Source organism: Dermacentor andersoni, chromosome 7 (genome assembly GCF_023375885.2).
Source record: "Dermacentor andersoni chromosome 7, qqDerAnde1_hic_scaffold, whole genome shotgun sequence".
Taxonomy (NCBI): Eukaryota; Metazoa; Arthropoda; class Arachnida; order Ixodida; family Ixodidae; genus Dermacentor; species Dermacentor andersoni.
This window is the reverse complement of record NC_092820.1, coordinates 9,652,257-9,672,294: the sequence shown is the minus strand read 5'-3', so window position 1 is coordinate 9,672,294 and position 20,038 is coordinate 9,652,257. Positions and strand designations below refer to the sequence as shown.

The 20,038-nt window shown below is 48.1% G+C and overlaps 2 protein-coding genes across 9 annotated transcripts in view; one reads left to right on the top strand and one right to left on the bottom strand.

The window, feature by feature from the left end:
• Plc21C (Phospholipase C at 21C) overlaps positions 1-20,038 on the top strand; it is a 546,034-nt gene that overhangs the window by 186,516 nt on the left and 339,480 nt on the right. The gene's annotated exons all lie outside the window — the stretch shown is intronic.
• Positions 3,928-8,834, bottom strand: LOC140219429 (uncharacterized). The gene is made up of 2 exons (XM_072289226.1): positions 4,414-8,834; positions 3,928-4,383 (listed from the first exon to the last, which is right to left on the bottom strand). The coding sequence occupies exons 1-2, from the start codon at positions 4,801-4,803 to the stop codon at positions 3,970-3,972; spliced, it is 804 nt and encodes a 267-aa protein (XP_072145327.1). The 5' UTR covers positions 4,804-8,834; the 3' UTR covers positions 3,928-3,969.

The following is a 20,038-nucleotide window of genomic DNA, read 5'->3' as shown; positions in this document are numbered from 1 at the left end:
ACTAGGACATTCAAAGACGGTCGCATAATTCGCATGTCCTTAAAAACTTCAGCAAGGCCCTTAAGGCCTTGAGTGCCGTAGCCCGTCTTGACCCGTGTCCTAGAACTTTTTCCTCTGTGAAGGGGTGATTGCACAGTTTTTCTAGCACGGTGACGAGCACTTTTCTTGGCACATTGTAACGGAGACAGTCACAAAGGAGGTGCTGCATGGTCTCCTCGCAGCCGCACGTGTCGCAAGTAGGGCCATTCCAATGCGGAAGGAATAGGAGTCCGCGAATGCCACGGTGAGCCACAGGCGGCGCAGAAGTGTTGCTTCCGCTTGTGGTAACCCTGGTAACCCTCTAGAAGTTAAGCTAGAGCAGTGGTAATTCCCACAGAGTCTGCCACCATCAAACTCAAGTCGTCTCACATTACATCACCGATGGCGGCAGAACTCGCAGCTATCCGTGCTGCTCTGTAGTTTATTGGTCACAAATCATCGCATTCATGGTCCATCTTATGTGACTCGAAGGCAGCTCTCCAGTGTCTGATGTCCCCTTTCAACCACGGACCTAATGTGCAATTAGTTGCAGACGATCGACTACGCCACCATCATGCAATCGACAAGGGGCACATCATCCACCAGTGGATACCGGGTCACTGCAGAGTTTCCGGAAATCACAGTGCGGATGGCACTGCCTGATCGGCCCACGATGGTGCACATATTATACCGATACAACTGTCAAGAACAGATGCAGCCACAAGTCTTCGTTCTAGTCGCCCGCGAGCTTACACAGAACCTGTGGAACATCAGTGAATTCACGAACGCACGTCTCCACAGATTGAATCCATGTCTAACGTCCGAAAACGTCGCAGAAGGCTATGAGGCAATGGGGGCCTCCGAACTAATTCTCACCACTTGGGGCACATTTAACGTGCACCCAAAGTGCAGTGCACGAGCATTTCAATGCGATGCATGCTTTGGCTTATCTCAGGTACGTAGGGGGGGTTCTTGCCTCGTTTCAAGCCTGTTTTATTTATTTATTTATTTATTTATTTATTTATTATGCCTCAAAGGCCCCAGAGATGGCGTATTACATGAGGGATGGGCCTTAACAAAACAGTGATTCGAGAGCAGCCTTGAAGTGATGAGCGTCGGTGTGGTGCGTGACGTCGGCAGACAGACCGTTCCAGTCCCTTGCGGTTTTCACACACACACACAAAAATGATCGTACATGGGAGGTAGTCTGCGCCGGGGGAGGATACACGGCTTTGCTGTGGTTAATGCGGCTGGACTGACGATGAGCTGGTAATACAGCTGAAATCTGGAGTGGTGAATGATAGAATTTGTGAAAAAGACACAGTCTAGAAATATGATGTCGCGGTTCTAGGTTAGTAAGACCGGCACGTGTTCTTAGTTCAGACACGCGTGCGTGATGAGAATATTCAGAGTAAATAAACCGGGCTGCACGGTTTTGAACTGATTCCAGTGTATTAGATTGGTTATGTTGATGAGGATCCCAGACAGATCATCCATATTCTAACATATCGGGCGGACATATGTAACATAAGCTAATAATTTTACTGATGGAGCAAGTCTTAGGTTCCGGCAGAGAAAACTGAGGGTTCGATTCGCGGCATTGGCTAAGTTTATGACATGATGTGACCAAGTTATGGTAGTTGAAAAGGTTATGCCGAGATATTTGTATGAGTCAACGGATGAGACTTCGGAGCCATATATGGTGTATTTCCCTGATTGGGGGTGCTCTTTGCGATGGAAAGAAACTAGTGAGGCTTTTTTAGTATTTAAAGACATCAACCATTCGTTACACCATAATTCAATGCGTTTTAGGTCATTTTGAAGCAAATCCATGTCTGAAGTGTTTGTTATGTGTCGATAAAATACACAATCGTCTGCGAACAATCGAATATTAGAAGAGATCTCAGTAGGAAGGTCATTAATGTAAATTAGAAAGAGTAGTGGTCCGAGAACTGTGCCTTGTAGTACGCCCGAAAGTACAGGAAATCGTTTAGAAGACTGCGTGTTAGCAAATACAAGCTGCTGCTGGTTAGTGAGAAAGCTAAGTGTCCAGTCTAGTACAAATGGATTAATCTTGAGACGGGAAAGTTTTAGGCGTAACCGTTGGTGTGGAACTTTGTCAAATGCCTTTTCAAAATCTAAGAAAATTGCATCTACAGGTACGTTCAAGCCGAGGTTAGAGCTAAGATCATGAAGAAATAAAGCTAGTTGGGTGTCACATGAAAGACCTTTACGGAAGACATGTTGAGCAGGATGAAAGAGGTTATTGGATACTAAAACGTTTACGATCTGAGAGTAAATAACATGCTCCATTAGTTTGCAACAAACACTGGTGAGTGAAATGGGACGATAACAAGAGCACAACGATGGAGGACCTTTTTTGGGGACTGGGACAGTCTTGCCTACTCTCCAGTCTTCCGGCACCACTCCTGATGACAATGACTGCTGAAAAATAGCGCATAAGATCGCGCTCACATTTGTTTTAGTGTTTTTCAGTATTTTAGCATTTATTACACCAGACGATAATGTAAGTTTTAATGAATCAATTAGTTTTTCAATGCCGTAAAGACAAAAGGTAATATCAGACATGACCGCATGATCAAAAAGAGGGAAGCGAGGTAATATGTTAACAGGTCCAATTGGGAAGAAGGAAGAAAAAGTACGGTTAAGTTGTTCAGCAGTTTCGCAATCGGGGATACGATGGTTCTGTTTATCAAACAGAGGTAATGGCTGGGAGTTGTTAGAGTTAATAACCTTCCAGAATTTTTGGGGGTTATTTCTTAACATAGACGGCAGCGTTTGCGAAAAGAAAGGGTGTTTTTCTTTATTGGCTAGAGCTTGTAATTATTTTTTTGCAATGTAATATTTATTCCATGCGCTTGCGTTGTTAAATCATTTAGCTAAGCGAAAAAGCCTTTTCTTTTTAATGTTAAGACGCTTTAGTGCGATATTAAACCACGGCGATGACTGCTTTTCGGTTAGTGTGATAACAGGTACGTATCTTGCGAACACATCGAGCATTTTGTTTTTAAAAAGCAGCCAGTTAGTGTCGACAGAACGCATAAGAAAACTGGCGTGGAATGAAGCAGCAAAATGTGCGAGTTCCGAGTTAATGGCCGAGTAATTGCCTTTGTCATACAGTCTGATCACTTTGGTTATCTTTGTAGGTTGCGTAAGCTGACAGGAGTACGATGCATGGATTATGGAATGATCACTAAGACCAGGCAGATGCGTCGTTACATATACTTTGTTAGGATCAGAAGCAAAAATTATGTTGAGTGTGTTAGAATTAAAACTTTGGCGTGTAGATTGAGTGACAAGTTGCGTTAATCCAAAGCTTAGGCATGAGTTAACAAAATCTCTTTCGGTACTGTGTTGCGAAGTTGATGATGTCAGGTTAGTTCAGTTTTAAGTTTTAACTTTCCAGCAATAGCTGGAAAGTTAAAATCACCGAACAGTAACATCGGAGAGTGGTGATGCAATTCAGTTACCGAACGCAATGTCTCGTGGAATTCTGCAACAAAGTTAGGATCATTACCAGGGGGGCGATAGCAGGCTACGATTATTGTGGGCGGGAAGAGGCGCTACACAGGACGAACAGAATTTCTAAGGAAGACGATGTCTTAAATTCAGTACATTGAAGGTCCTTATGTGCGCCAATGAATACGCCGCCACCACGTGTGGTAGTTCGATCGTGCCTGAACATATTGAAATTAAGGAAAAATGGCAGTATTTCAGAGTCTTCTATTGTAGAGTTAAGCCATGTTTCAGTAATTACGATTAGATAAGACTCTGTTGTGTCGGCAAGATTACCGAGAGCGTCAAGCTTCGGTAATATGTTTCTAATGTTAGTAAAAACAAACGAAAAGAAATTCTTCTTGGAGTTAGCATTGCTCGGGCCTAGGCATTTAAAGTACGAGGGACAACATTTTCGGTGTTACGATCAAACGTCTAAGCTTTGTTTCCAATAGTTAGCTTATCATGTCGGAGCTTGAATGGTTTCTGTTGTTTCTTGGCGAATTCGACTAAACGCCTTCTAGCTGTTAGGGTGTTAGGAGAGTAATCTTCTGAAATTCTATATTCAGTGCCCTTGAGTTTCCTACCCTGTGAAAGAATTTGTTCTTTTACTTTGAAATGTGAAAGTTTTACAATAATTGGCCTGTTGTTGTTTACTTTGAATTTGCCCAAACGGTGGGCACGTTCGATGTCAACCGACTGAACAGTTACATTTAATTCTTTACAGCATAGATCTATTATTAACGATTCTGACTCGGCCCACGTTTCACGTTCGCGATCTGTTAATCCAAAGAATACTAGGTTTGAGCGTCGCGCGCGGTCTTCCGAGTCGTCCAGTCTGGCCTTAATCAATTATATATCTTTTGCATTTTGATCGGCAAGCGTCCGGATATCGTGAACTTGTTCTTTTATTACTACCAGGGGTGCGCAGTCTTCTTGAATTTTGACAAGGTGGTCTTTAAACTCCTTTATAGCGCTGTCGCTCTGGGACAGCTTACGCTGCATGGATTTCATTTCTTTTAGTAGTGAAGCTTCGCCAGATTGAATTTCAGTCAGTGCTGTCATTATGTCACTGGATGTTTGCGTTTCGCTTGCACGGGTGCTTGGACCTGGGTTTAACTCGACGTCTCTGGACAGTATTAGTAGTTGATGAAGGACACGTGCACAATCGAAAACAATATCAATACAGCACTGTGGGCTCGGCAGCACAACAAGGGCCATGTAACGAGTACGTCGGGCATACAATGAATACTGATAATTTACCTGCATTTACTTGGCTGCGGGGAAAGGCGCTTCCTGTTTGGCGGCGGGACAGCGAGCGGGAAGGACGTGCCGTGCCGCGCGTGCGCCGACCCATGCTTCTGCGAGACCGTTTCGCGTGGCCGCCTTGGAATGCGCCACCGTTCGCGTGACAGTACGCGCGTACGACCAGGCGTTGGGATCCAGCATGGGGCGAACATATTCGCTCGCAATCCGGTCGCGGTGAGTCGGACTTCTAGATTTGTCGCGCGCCCATCGGCATGTTTTGTGGATAGCAACTCGGCTAGCTGGCATTGATCTATGAAAGGTGCAATAAATGCCCTTGTGATTGTTTGCACTACTGTTTTGTCGTTCTTTTGTCCCAAGAGTACGGAGGAGAACCCCACATATGGCTGCCCAACCTGGTACTCTTGGTGCATCGGACGATAGATTTAACAGTTTTGCTTCGTTCGAGACCTTTGTTTGAACCGAAGCGTAGGGCTAGCGTGGATTTTGATCGCTAGCGTTGGCGGCGTGCTTTCTTGAGAGAGGCGACGGTGGCTGTAGTGTGTTTGAACATGTCAACATGCTAAGCCTTTTCGCAAGTGTTTTTTTAATGACAGTCGTCAGTACGAGAGCCACGTGGTCTGCATCTTGGCAGAGCGAGGCTGAGCGCCCGCGGAGCAGTGGCAAGCCTGAAGCGAGTGAGTACGGAAGCCTCGTGGGTGGTCCGAATTTATGTAAATAGCTTCTTCTATCTCTTTGACTCGGATGAAGTCGCGGCTCTGGGAGCCGGGTGGTCGCGGGCCACGGGTGCCACTACGGGCTGACTGGTATTGCGGCCTGGTACCGAGCGCTCCGACACCGTCTGGGACGGTGGGCGCCGTCAACTCGGATGCTGTGTGCACCGAGCGGGGTAGGACCACCTCGCAGAGCTGACGTCTCCTCGCGGCTGCCTCTTTTGCGCTCATTTTGGGTGTTGTTTTTGGATGCCGGTTGTTGTGTGGGTAGCGACGCTTTAGGCCTAAGGCTTTACGAAGCTGCCTGTCGCACGTGAAGGGACACAAACTAGTGGACCGTGGCGTTGAGGTGTTGCAAGTTGCTTCCCTCGTTCTATTTAGCCTCGCACGAATTGAAATTACTCGTTCGGCTCAAGTAAGCGAGCTTCGTTCACATGAACTTAGCATTTGAGCAGCTGCCCGATCTTTTGCTAGCCGAGTTTAACATCGTACCACGTGGGCGATGCGCATGCAGAATTCCTCTCCCTTCCACTACTTTAGTGTTTGCCAAGTGTGTTGAGTGTACGCAGCGTGATTGGAGTCACCCCTGGCTTGCTGTCACCTGCACATCGTCTACGCTGCTAGCCCGGACTACGATCGAGCCACCCCGGGCGATGGTGATGCTGTGGCCAGTTCGGCGCAGCGACTTCAGCGGCCTCCTGCATCCAGCTCACAACCCTCGGCGGCGGACAAAAGAGCAGGCGGTCACCGACAGCTACGGCGGCTCTTCCCAGCACGGCGCGTCGGCGCGAGCGACGCTTGCTCGTACCGACTACTGCGTCGTCGTTTCCGGAGTCCTGGCCTGGAATCGTGCCGTTGAGTCCGCAAAGCTGCTGCTGTGACCGGCGGACGCCAGCGGTGTACCCAGGGACAATGTCGGCTCGCATGCTATGGACAGCGTGTGGACGTTTCTTCGGCGCGGCTACTGTTGCATGTACTACCTTGTTCGCGAAGCACGCATTGATGTTAGACCGAATGATATGTTTCGCCGGAATATGTAGTGATTTAAGGTTGGGGGGATGTGGGGATGCGCGACCCTCACGCGTCTACTATGTTGGTTTTCCCGCACGGCTCGCGTGGCCCGGCGCCCGTGGCGGTCGGAGTGGTTGAAGCGCAGCGCGAGAGATGGCGCGAGTGTTGCGCTGCTACTAAAGCCCCTCAATTTTTCAAAAGTAGCGCCATTCTTAGATCTTTCCGACACCCCGCTCACCCTGGCGCGACCTCCTCCACGCTTCCTGTCTCCCCAGCCTCCTCCGCTCCCCCATTGGCCAATCTGTGTCACGTGGAAGCGGGCGCCGCGCTTTTGTATATTTTTTCTTTCCAGCGCGCGCCGCCCTCCATTGTTGGGCCTGCGCGACGAAAGTACGGCAGGTGGACTGACAGAGTGCGTTAGCTTAATAGGATGTGCAGGGCCGAGAACTTAATTGCGATGCCATGCTGCTGCGCCTTCGGTTGCCGCAACAGACACAGCGAGGGCAAAAAGCTTTTTGCTTTGCCGCCCGGCGGGCGCAACGCAAAAAGAAGTGTGGATTCGCAGGATCGGGCGGGCTGACTTCGAGGAAATAGCAAAGAACGCACGGTTTAGTGAAGTAAGGGCCACGGCTACTCACAACCTCTTATTTTGAGCCTAGTTCACGCCTTCCGCTTCGAAAAAGTGGGTGTTCATGCTCTGCGTGGTTTTTAGCGCGTTGTTTGACTTTCTTTTTTCGAATGTGCTCTCTTTGTTTCATATAGTATCGTCTTGCGGTGAAATGCACGCATCTGCAGCTGGCCTGTGACATAAAAGCGACTTTATTCAGGGTGTGTTTTGAGCTCCACCAGAAGTTAGCACATTCTCGACGCTATTGCAAGGCTCACTATGACTTACGATGCAGTCTTTTGGCTTCTAATGTACGCCCGCATGTATTGATTTGGTTTGTGGTGATTAATGTTTTTAGCGTTCCGAAGCGACTAAAGCTAGGATGGAGGTCGTAGTGGATGGCTCCGGATAACTTTATCTAGCTCGCCTGGGGATATTTAACGTGCACTTTGATCGTAGAGTTGTACGTGGGCCGGTAAATTCCTCGTCGGCGTTTCATAATACTCGCGCGCTAGCGCTGCTTTAGAAGTTGGTGCCTCGGCGCGATTGTATTTCTTCAATAAATTTTATTTACTAGCGTAACAACTTGTCATTATTTCGTATTATTGACGGCGCTTCCAGGGCACCAAAGCGGCAACGGGAACACCAAAGCTAGAACCAGCGCTGGATGGGGCTCGCCGAAGCCTGTGCATGCCAAGGGGGTATAAGATCGCGGACAGCCAATTTTGTATGCGAACACTCCCTGCGACGCCTGCATTAGTGTAATGTTACGTGCTGTTCAGAGGCCTCCGTTAGCCATTACATGTGCCCTCTGGAGCATTACTTGTAAAAAAATATATATATATCGTCACGATTACCAAAGCACCCCGCAATGAAAAAACGGCCCTGTTGCCAGGCATTGCTGACCGCACACAGCCGGAATCTCTCACGCGCCGACCGAACAAAAGTGTCCTGCAGGTACGTGAATGAACCTACGAAACCACGTACACATACTTTCACGCTGTCAACACCTGAAACTTTGGTAATTACGCGCGTGTTTGAGTATACCGCGTGCTTGCGTCGCAATTCAGCAACACGAACTCTCAACGTCGCGCGCTTTACGCCTTAAATACGCCTTGAATAATGGTCATTTTCTGTATTTCCTCCGCAATTCTAACACTAAATTCTAAAGGCCAGTTACCGACTGACGAAGAAAGATCTCGATTGAAAAAACTGCTCCGCATAGCTCAAACGATCTTTTCTGTGGATTTCCTCCCGTAGCGTGTTAGCCGTCGTCTGCTACGGCAGGCCCACCACCGGCGGCGCCACCGTCGAGGCCGCGCCGAGCGGAGGAGGAGGGAAGCGAATGGCGCTACTTTGGGAGATTGAGGGGCTTTAGCTGCTACCGGCGGGGTTACTTGGCGGCGGGACAGCGAGCGGGACGGACGTGCCGTGCCGCGCGTGCGCCGACCCATGCTTCTGCGAGACTGTTTCGCGTGGCCGCCTTGGAATGCGCCACCGTTCGCGTGACAGTACGCGCGAACGACCAGGCGTTGGGATCCAGCATGGGGCGAACATATTCGCTCGCAATCCGGTCGCGGTGAGTCGGACTTCTAGATTTGTCGCGCGCCCATCGGCATGTTCTGTGGATAGCAACTCGGCTAGCTGGCATTGATCTATGAAAGGTGCAATAAATGCCCTTGTGATTGTTTGCACTACTGTGTTGTCGTTCCTTTGTCCCAAAAGTACGAAGGAGAACCCCACAACTACACGGTCGTTTTTGCATTTCGCCCCCGTCGAAATGCGGCCGCCGTGGTCGGGATTGAAGCCGCGACCTCGAGCAACGCCATAGCCACTAATGGTATTTTCTACTTGTAGACTTGGAGGGGGCCGCCGAAATAGTGGAACATATTTAAGCAATCTGAATGGGCCATCGGACAGCAAAAGTGCAGCAAAAGTGCCACGCATCTGCGTCAGCAGGAGCTTCGTGTTTTGCGACACCACGGACCCCCGCACGTGGAATTCGGACCTCCTCCCGTACATTCAACCAAGCGCGCCTTAAGCCTCTTTCGCATGATGCGATTTTCGTCGCACCGGAAGTGTGATTTCCGTTGTTTGCGACGAAAATCGCAGTCGCAGTGCGACTCCAGATTTTCCGCTGCGACCAACCGGTTGGTCGCTGTTAAGAACGGCCAGCTGTAGTGCAAGTTTTGCCAACCAGTTGCGACTGTGGAAGCAACATCTCGGGAGCATCGCCGCCAACCTCTAGCCACGGCGTGGCGAAGTCGACTTTGTGTCGCTATCAATACGCGTATCCTCCACTCTCCGTCGGTTCAGCTAGGAGCCGTTGTGACGGAATGAGTTCGGCGGGCCAACTATTGTTACCAAACTCCCCAACGCGGACCTGATCTGCTACGGGTGCGCGAGTTGCCGCGGGAACGCCGTTTTGCGCTCCTTCCCACGCCCCGACCAAGACGCAAGACAACGCGCTACCCAGAACGGCTCCGAGTTCTATGAAGTTCGCGTGGTGTCGGTTTCGGACCGTAAACACGCGTGTGTGTGCATGTGTGTGTGTGTACACCGTCCTGCGGAGAGGCGGATAGTCTGCGATGACTAAACGAACGTTCGCATCACCTTGTATCGCGGGAGGACCGAGTGTTTAAAAACTGCTGTTGTGCGGATGCTCGACACACTTCTCTTAAGCAGTCATGTTGGACTGAGACTCTCTCTCAAGCAGTCATGTTAGACTGATGTACTTTCTCAAACAGTCATGTTAGACTGATATAAATACTCTAAATAAACCCATATTCCTCGTTCTCGATGAGAACAGTGCTTCCCTTCATCAACGTCCTCAGCGTGGATAAGTTGGACGACGGCATGGGCCAGCTACCTTCTAATGTCATGCCGGGCTCCAATCTTGACAACGGATCACGAGCGATGGGATTGAGCCCCCAATCCCGACATCGCAGAGTCGCACCGTCGCAGCCATCGTTACGATTTTCCGTCGAAATTGTGCGGAGAGCTATTTCGCCCATTTGTTTTGGAAAATGGCGTCTCGCTCAAGTGCAATGTGCGGACACGTTGGTTGCCGAATTCGGTACATACGCGAAGGCAGAATAAAAAACTTGTACCGCAGATTCTATTCTCCCATTTCGATGCGATGACGCGCTATGCAGAACATGAAGTGCATTTTTACGTTTTCTTCGTATGCCTTTGCGAGTTGGGTGTTCGATCCCCACGAGGGGACATGGCCTTTTGGGGTCGTTACAATTTTATTTTGTTGAGTAGCATACAAAAATCGCGCGTACGGAGCGCCTTAAATAATTTCAACCTTTGCAAGAGCAAATCACAAGACACCAAAGTTCGTGAAGTTTCAACGTCGTGCTGAGCGCTGTACTGTTTAGTTGCATTTTCTTGTCGGTTTCCAAGCGTGACTTTCCCGATGCACCTTGAAAGATTATGTTACCTCACTTATTAAATTGGACGTGGCAAACGTGCAGGCTATCGTAACAAATTTTCTCCGATAGCGTTAGCTCCATGGCTTGAATAAACACCGTCGTCAATTTGTTTTCGAATATTTCATGCACGTTAAGTTGCATCTCTTCTCTGGAGAATTTTTTTTCTGCACAGAAACCAATAAACCTTGAATATGTTGCGGAATTTGTATGCTTACTGCACCTGTATTAACATTTGCTTTGGACGGTTGTTAACTCTACAGTTAGTAAATTATTGGCTTCCTATAGTTGCACAGTGACAACGCAGCCTCCTGCATCGTCCTGTAAAACTCGTGCGACAATGCGAAAAACAGGAAAACGGCCTGTTCTTCTGCAGACGAAACGGTAGAAGACGACACGTTAAAGTAAATCAAAACTGTGCTGTGAAGTCAGCCAGTTGCATCCCTTTTTGTGAATCTTTTAAGTATATGCGGTTCTTGCACGTTCACAGCTAATCAAGTGTGCAGAAACATCCATGCTTTACATGTTTCGAATAAGTTTCTAATAAGTTTGTGATCACATTTATTAGTGTGTAAAACCATATAACGATCTCCTCTGGGATTACTACCTTTATAAGTTATGAAGTACAATGCTACTTGCAAGAACATATAATCCTCGGATTTTAAAAGAAATTTTTGCATTTAAACTATACACAACGTGCAGTTTATTCAATAAATGACCACAAACAGTTTTTTTTTTTTGCAATGACACACTTATTGCAAGTTTTGCCTACATACAGACAAGAAAAAGAACATCTGTAGACAAAGAAATTGTTCAATTTATTCGCCTTCCACTGTGGCTATAGCATTGTGCTGCTAACACAAGATGAGGAGTTGAATTGTCAGCCATGGCAGTCGCATTTATATGGGAGCCATCGGTAAAAAAAGAGCTTTTGCACTTTTAGTTCATCATTTATTGAAACCTTAAACCTTATGCAAGACTATTGCATAAGAGGGCATGCATCGGCGTAAATCTGCCAATAACCAGATCGAAGGTCGATAGACGAAAGGTATTTCGCACCGTGAAGACAATCAAGAGCGTCGTCGATTCGTGGTAAAGGGTAAACGTTCTTATTAGTAATTCGGCTTAGGTGGCGGTAATCATCGCAGAAACGCCACGTGCCATCTTTCTTTTTGGCGAGCACGACCGGCGACGCCCAAGAACTCGACGAGGCCTCAACAATGCCTCTGTCGAGCATCTTGTTTACTTCCTGCTGAATAACTTGCCGCTCTGCCGTGGACACGGGGTACAGTCGGCAGCGAATGGGAACAGCATCACCAGTGTTTATCCGATGCTTAACAAGGGACGTCTGACCAAGTGCTCGATTGTCAGTGTCATGTCGCGGTAGGAAAGCAAAAAGTGATATAGGGCGGCTGCTTGGTCAGGTGCGAGGTCCGGAGCTACCATTGGACGTAATGGGCCGTCGAGGTTCAAGGCATGCTGAGGGTAGTCAGGAGGATCTGGAGACGCGTCGGCTGCAAAAGCAGTGACGTGGTCGTCTGCCACCGCCGGAGCGTGGCCACCGTTATGCCTTCTGGTAACACTTACTTCGTCAAGCCAAAATTGATAACGGGGAGAAACATCCGATTAGCGGCAAGGGCTACGACGCAGTGTGGCGCAGAGATGTTGCGCGCCAGAAGAACATCACGAATAGGTGCGACAACATAGTCGCCCTCAGGCACGGTTCCTGTTGAGGCCAATTCGACGAAGGTTAGGGCTTTTGGAGGTAAGCGAGCAAACGCTGTAGTGCAGAGCGTGTTCGGTTGTTCGGGGCGAACGCCCGAAAGAAGACGAAGCTCGAGGCACAGCGTACCGATGGCACAGTTCATGAGGGCAGAATGCGTCGTCAGAAAGTCGAGCCCGAAGGTTAGATCATGATGGCAACTGGTCAGCACGGTGAACAGGACTGGAACTTGGCGGCCAGCAATTCCTATGCGAGCAGTGCACATACCCCTGACGGCAACAGTGGCGTCATTGGCGACGCGTACGACTCGAGTGATGGCAGGCGTAAGAACTTTTTTGAGGCGACGACATAGGTTAGCGCTCATTATGGACACTTGGGCTCCAGTTTCAATTAATGCCGTCGGCGGAACACCATCTACGTCTACTTCAATTAGGTTCGTGTTGGTGAGGAGCGTCAACAGAGGAGTTGGACAGGACGAACGTGATGCAGCACTACCACCAATACCTGGATGGCCTAGTTTTCTGTCGGTCGGTTTGGCGAGGAAAAGCGGCGAGTCTTGGGTGACGGGGAGCGACGGCTTTGAGGCGACGGCGATCGCACGGAGGAGCGGCTGTCAGGAGCATCAGAAGTAGGGTACAGACGGCGAGGTGAGTAACGGCGAGCGTCGGCGTATGGACGAGGAGCAGGGAATGAGCTCCAGTACGGCGGCATCCAGGTGGTGCGGTAGTGGCAGGATACTTGACCAACGCGGTGGCAGCGGAAGCAGATCGGTTTGTCGTTTGGGGTTCGCCATTCAGCAGGATTGCGTGTCCTTGGAGCAAAATACTGGTCATTACAGGTTGTGGACGTGGGAATGGGTGCCGAAGCAAGTCGGGAGACAGAGCAGGCCGTAGGGATGCCATAGTTTGCAATTTCTTGCCGCATAGCTGCTTGAATAATGCAAATAGTGACCGCCGCTTGGTCAAAGGTTGCGTCAGGGGATCGTAGATGAAGAGGGGCCGAACTCGCCGCTTCAGTCTCACGGCGAACGATACGTGTGACGTTCTCTTGAAATTGTCGTGTGGCGGTAAGAGCGGAGCAAGAGGGCGTGGCAGGGGTGTTTGGGCGCCGGGAGACGACACGGCGGCTTTCTTTGACGATGGCGTCGATGGTAGAAACGTCGTTATAGAGGAGCATTTTGAAAGTGTCGTCCGCGATGCCTTTTAGGATATGGCTCACCTTGCCAATCTCGGTCATGTGCACGTCGACTTTCCGGCCAAGCGCGCGGGCACTTCCTGTACGTAGGAGACATACGATTCGGTCGACGACTGGACACGGGTAGTAAGCTCTTTTCGCGCAGCCTGTTGGCGACCTGACGGGTTGCGAAATAGGTCGCGAAGCCGCTATTTGAAAATGTCCCAGCTGGAGAGCTCGATCTCACGGGTGCGAAACCAGACACGCTGTGTCCCATCCAGATAAAAGATCACATTGACAAGCATGATGGTAAGGTCCCAGTGGTGGCTTTGACTAACACGCTCATACGTGCAGAGCCAGTCGTCGATGTCAATGTCATTTTGGACGGAGAATGTCCCAGGATTACTGAGACTGGGAACCGTAACGTACGTTGTGGTTGGCGCCGCAGGTATAGGTGGTGACGGGGTGGTTCCATCGGAAGCCATGGCTGAGAAGACGACGGTGCTGCTGCTTCGGAGCTCAGTGGCGAGTACGGGGAACGTTCCACCTCCACCACAATGTTACGCGAAGGACGAGTCAGTAAGACGAGCAACTATTTACAAGTTATATTTACAACAGCGTTGCAGCGCTCACCGGTTAGATTCACAGCGCGAGCCCAGTTCGTTCTTCCTCCTCTTTTCTCGAGTGATGGCGCCCACGTGCCTTGTTCAAACAATCAAATACCACACGCGTGTAGCAATATGCAAAATCTAACAAGCAATACTAGCACCAATCGAAAGCAAAGGGTACAATTGTATAACAAGCATCTTTCCTGATGTTTTGAATGTGTAATCATTCATTGCATAAATATCTATTGTTCAACAGCACTGCACAAATAAGCATGGTCAGGTATACTAAACACTGTCAGGTAGCTGGTTCTACAGATGTATAAATGTCAAAAGACATGAATGCTCATACTAGATATGAGTGGACCGTAAGTAGCAGTAACGTTATTAGAGGGCATTGTGTAATACCACTTATGAAAGAATCGAGAGGCTTTTAATACAGTACCTCATGCTACTCTAATAGGTGGAACAATGAGCAAAAAACTGGTGGTGCAGCACGTAAGTGAAATCGTAACTTTTTCAAAGGCAGAAAATTTCAGGTGAGGGTTGGAGGTAAATTTCGCCCACCCACACCAACAACACAGGCATCTACAAGAAGTACTGCAGTCTATCGAGTACTACAGTTTATGGGGAAGCTATCTTATACAGAAATCAGGAATGATGCAACAAGCTATTGACAACGTGGCATACTTTCTTAGCCAGTCTGGCCTCTCATTTTCTGATAAGACAGCTTACATCGGCATCAGTAGTAAGCCCAGAATAAAGAAGTGCTCGAGATTGCACATTATGCTTTACATAGCTGGACAAATATATCCGCAAGTCAACAGCCCCAAATCCTTGGCTAGTGTAAGACCAAGATGGCAGAGCCAGCACGTGGGGTTGGATCTGGAGGACAATCCCAATTGCTGTCCCCCAGATTTTGGACCCTGCCGTTGGGTGCGGGAGTTGGCCGAGGTTGAGGAGGACTTTGAGATGAAAACTGGAGGTTTATTTACATTATTTACAGTGAGAGTACAAAGAAATTAACAGTCATAAAGTCATTACGGGCCGGCAGCAACTCGGACGCTGCGGCCCGTTCGCAAGAAGCTCGAAAGAGATAAATGAAGGAATGCTCTTGCTGCTCCCGGTCTGTGTCTTTTAAGCCCTTCGGTGTCTCGAAGTCACGTCACGTTCGGCCAATCGGTGAGCCCGCTCAGGTGACGCCATTTTTGACCAATCGGCGAGCCCGCTCAGGTGACGCCATTTTCGGCCAATCGGCGAGCCCGCTCAGGTTTCGTCATTTTCGGCCAATGGTAGGCGCCCGTGCGATTGTGTCACACCCGGCGCACAGGGTCGCTCCTTGGGCCCCAATTGTCCGAGGGCTCACTTCTCTCTGCGGTATTACCATCCTGACTTGCAAGCGCCGTCACAATAGGCGGAAGGGGGCGACGTTTCAGTGCTGTAAAGCAACTTTGCTCGGGCCCTGCGTTACCTGGAACCGTGCCAGGCTCCCGCTACACTTTCGGGAAGAGTCAAGCAGTGAATAGCTCCACCTGCGGTGCACGAAGTGGGGGACGCCAACTTGTTTGCACGTGCCGCGCCTCGGGAACGGCGTGGATGTGCTTCTGCGCTCCTTAATTAACTGTGATGCGATTTGATGTTGTCTGGTGAACTCGAAGTAGGCTCAGGAAAAGGTCCCGTATCTAACAGTGGGCGAAAAAATTATGCCATGCCTGCATGGACACAAATTTTACACTCGGTGAAAAGAATAATATCAAAATCATCGGGGGTGGACGAGCGCATACTAAGGAAAATTGCAGATGCTGTACTTGTGTCTAAGGTATTGTACGGTATGAATTACCAGCAGCGCACAAAAAAGACAACTCATCGAATACAGGCGCCGGGTACCGATAGGTCTTTCTAATTTTACCATGCTTGAAGACCTGGAACGACAGAAAGCTGAGCTAGTTGGTAAGGATTTATTATGCAAAATAGAAGTGAGGCGTGCAGACAGGACACAAAAGTAGAGAAGTGGACAACACGAACGCCGACTATCAACTGAAGGGAGCACTGAGGCGAAAAAAGGAAGAAGACACAAAACTCATCTGCGCATGCTCAGGAATGGTAACACCACGTGTCAATCGGGTACACGTGCCGGCCTACGTGAGAGATAACTGTTAAGGCACTTAATCTCTACCTTATGCAAAGTAATCGAAGGCTGACTCACGCACGCACTTCCACCATTATAGATATGCCATGCCTCTACCATAAGACGCGTATCTTCATTCTTATGCCTGTACAATATCGCGCATTCATCTAACTCTGGCGTGCAGTTACAATCTCGGCAATGTAGCGAAAGATTAGAAGGCGATCCACCGGTTAACGACCTTTTATGTTCCATTAGCCTCTGATTGATACACCGTCCCGTTTGCCCTACGTAGAACTGGCCACAGCTAAGGGGAATTTTATAAACTAACTTTCAATCCAAGCATTCTAAATTAGTAAAAAACGGAATTGCCATGTCGTGCCTTAAGTCTGCCCTCACCAGATCGTGCATGCACAAAATGAGCGCCAGTTTTAATGCGCAGGTCCGGCGCCTATTAGAAGCAGGTTATCCTAGTGTAGCGGTGGCCACTGTGGCTGAGCGCCTAAAGAAGTCGGTTTCGAGAGGGACGGACGTGATTACAGAAAGCAGTAATAGCAAAAAAAGAGTAGTGGCCATTCCGTATATTCATTCAGTGTCGCACAGGCTTAAAAAAGTTGCTAGTACATATGATGTTAATGTTGCTTTCACTGCTCCCAATAAGCTAGGTAAGATATGCGCTGCCGTACAAAATAAAAATGAGCGGGTAAAAGACAAAAAACGAACAGATATTTGTCCAGTGAAGCACAATAAGAACAACTGTTTTACTGACTGTCGTATGGCTGTGGTTTATAAAATTCCCCTTAGCTGTGGTCAGTTCTGCGTAGGGCGAACGGGACAGTGTATCAATCAGAGGCTAATGAAACATAAAAGGTCGTTAACCGGTAGATCGCCTTCTAATCTTTCGCTACATTGCCGAGATTGTAACTGCACGCCAGAGTTAGATGAATGCGCGATATTGTACAGGCATAAGAATGAAGATACGCGTCTTATGGTAGAGGCATGGCATATCTATAATGGTGGAAGTGCGTGCGTGAGTCAGCCTTCGATTACTTTGCATAAGGAAGAGATTAAGTGCCTTAACAGTTATCTCTCACGTAGCCGGCACGTGTACCCGATTGACACGTGGTGTTACCATTCCTGAGCATGCGCAGATGAGTTTTGTGTCTTCTTCCTTTTTTCGCCTCAGTGCTCCCTTCAGTTGATAGTCGGCGTTCGTGTTGTCCACTTCTCTACTCTTGTGTCCTGTCTGCACGCCTCACTTCTATTTTGCATAATGAAAACCTGTACGAGAAAGAGCAAACGAACAAGCACCGAGACGGAGTAGAATTGCAGTATTCGGCCCAAATTCTTTGCCTCAACACCTCGGAACCTTGTTGCAAGATACTGTGCCAGCTGGCATGTGAGATGCAAAGATGACTACCACTCCCTTCAGAAACACAACCTCCGGTTCACCTGAACTTGAAAAATAACAGGCCCATATCGTGCAATATGGGGGTAAACAATTAGGCCAGGAGACTATATGCAACTGCCAAACAACAGAAGAGGTTGCTAGTCAGGACACAAACAAACATCCGGCACATATAGTAAGTACACTGATGTGGCAATAACAGTGTAACAGTAGTGTGATACTACATAAAATTAAATACCATACAAGCTGGAAAGCTGAACTGAGAGCAATCAAAGCAGCAAATTTGCAGACAACATCCTGCATGCGTGCATGCATTCACCATAAACTGTCGGGTCCTACACATCACACAAGGTTGTCAGGAAGATTGGGAGATCGACATATGACTTGCAAGCACGTGGCCAAGAAATTAAATTACACGATACATAGCCATGCAGATATTCCAGGACACAAGTGGGCTCACGAGCCGAAGAAATGAAAACTCGATGAGTTGGCATGGATTCATTATTAACTACTGCGAAAAAAAATATACAATGGGCAGGATCAATGCACTCTGTACATTCACTTCGTTCTTGTCTATTGTCTTTCTGTTGCGCTGTGATTAATGAATCCATGAGGCTGCACAGGAGAACAATGACCCCCCCCCCCAACCCAAGGCCCTGATTTCACATACAAATCTGTAGCACTCGCACGCACGCACGCACGCACGCACGCACGCACGCACGCACGCACGCACGCACGCACGCACACACACACACACACACACACACACACACACACACACACACACACACACACACACACACACACACACACACACACGCACGCACGCACGCACGCACACACACACACACACACACACACATGTTGCAAGGGCACATAGTATGAAGCAGTATCAACAGGATGACACTAGACAGGGATGAGGACTATATTCCAACTAAGATTTATTGTGAAAATGAGGCAATGTGTACTGTTTACCAGAAAAAAAGACAGCAAGAAGGTAAGGCAAAAATTGGTGTTTAATACAACCAAACATAAATAAAAGTGTTACAGAAAGAAAGCACAGATAAAAATTCCAAGTGTAGGAAAAAACATATCATTACAATCATTACAATCGCCAATCATGCATGCCAGCACCTTTCAAGAAACACAGTTCTTTTTCCAAGAGACAAACCGACAGCTTGCTTATGCAAGCACAATCTTCCATGGCATTTCCATTTCCACAATTCTCCCGTGGCATTGAAAAAAAAAGCTTGTTTATTGTAAGGTAGTCGCATGCACTGTTGGTGATCACACGGCTTTCTTCCCATGGACTTGTATATTTATTTGCATTTTCTCTCTTTTCTGTTTCTGATTGTTTGGTTTCATCAGGCACTGGTGTTTATCGGGCTTTCGTGCTGTACTACTTTCTGGTAACCTTTATAGATTACTGCATTCTCACAATAAACCTTTTAATTAGAAGTTAGCATGCCCTGTTCTTACTGATTCACACTGTACGCTCTTGCAACATTGCCGAAATAAAAAATAATATAAGGTACACAGAAACATCATAAGGACCATTAAAGTGACGTGTTGCAGTCTAAAAAAGTAAAGAATAGCCGGGCTGCAAACAGCACCAGAGAACACATAGGACGAACAAGAAAAGCGAGATGATCTAACAACCGAAAGCTTAATGTACATGCCGAATAAATGCTGGGTGACAAGCAATAAACTGAAGATACACAAAAAGGAGAAGCAAAAATTAATGCGTGTTTCCCGACAGGAAATGCATCCATTTCTAACAGAGGTCATGCTGACAAGATTCTCCCAGCGTTTTTAGATCTACAGCTTCCATAATTTCTCCAGGCAGCCGATCTGCACAGAATACTACTTTAATAAAGAGAAAATGACACATCCACCCAAACGTAGCTAAGTGCTACAAAAGAAACCCATACGGGTTTCTCGAAAAAGCTTCGCAGTTCAAGAAAAATTCGTCCTGTGAAGCTTTTCTTCAACTGCGAAGCTTTTCGTTCGAGGAACCCGTATGGGTTTCCTTTGTAGCTCTTAGCTACGTTTCGGTATTTTCCCTTTATTAATTACTTGTCGTCACCTTGCGGGTTTCCGCAGAATTATTATGGCAAACTCTTGCCTTTGCTTCTGAGCTGTTGATAAATTCGGCTTTGCCTGCCATCTGCTAGCCGCCTGGTTAACTCAGATGGTAGCGCGGCTGCCCCGGAAAGGCGGCGGTCTCGGGTTCGAGTCCCGGGCCAAGACGAATTTTTCTTCAACTGCGAAGCTTTGCTTTCAAAGAACCCGTATCGCTTTCCTTTGTAGCACTTAGCTACGTTTGGGTGGATGTCTCATTTTCCCTTTATTAATTACTTCTCTTCACCTTGCAGGTTTCCGTAGAATCATTACGTCGGAATGCTAGCTTCTTCCTTTACAATGCAAGCTCAGATGTCG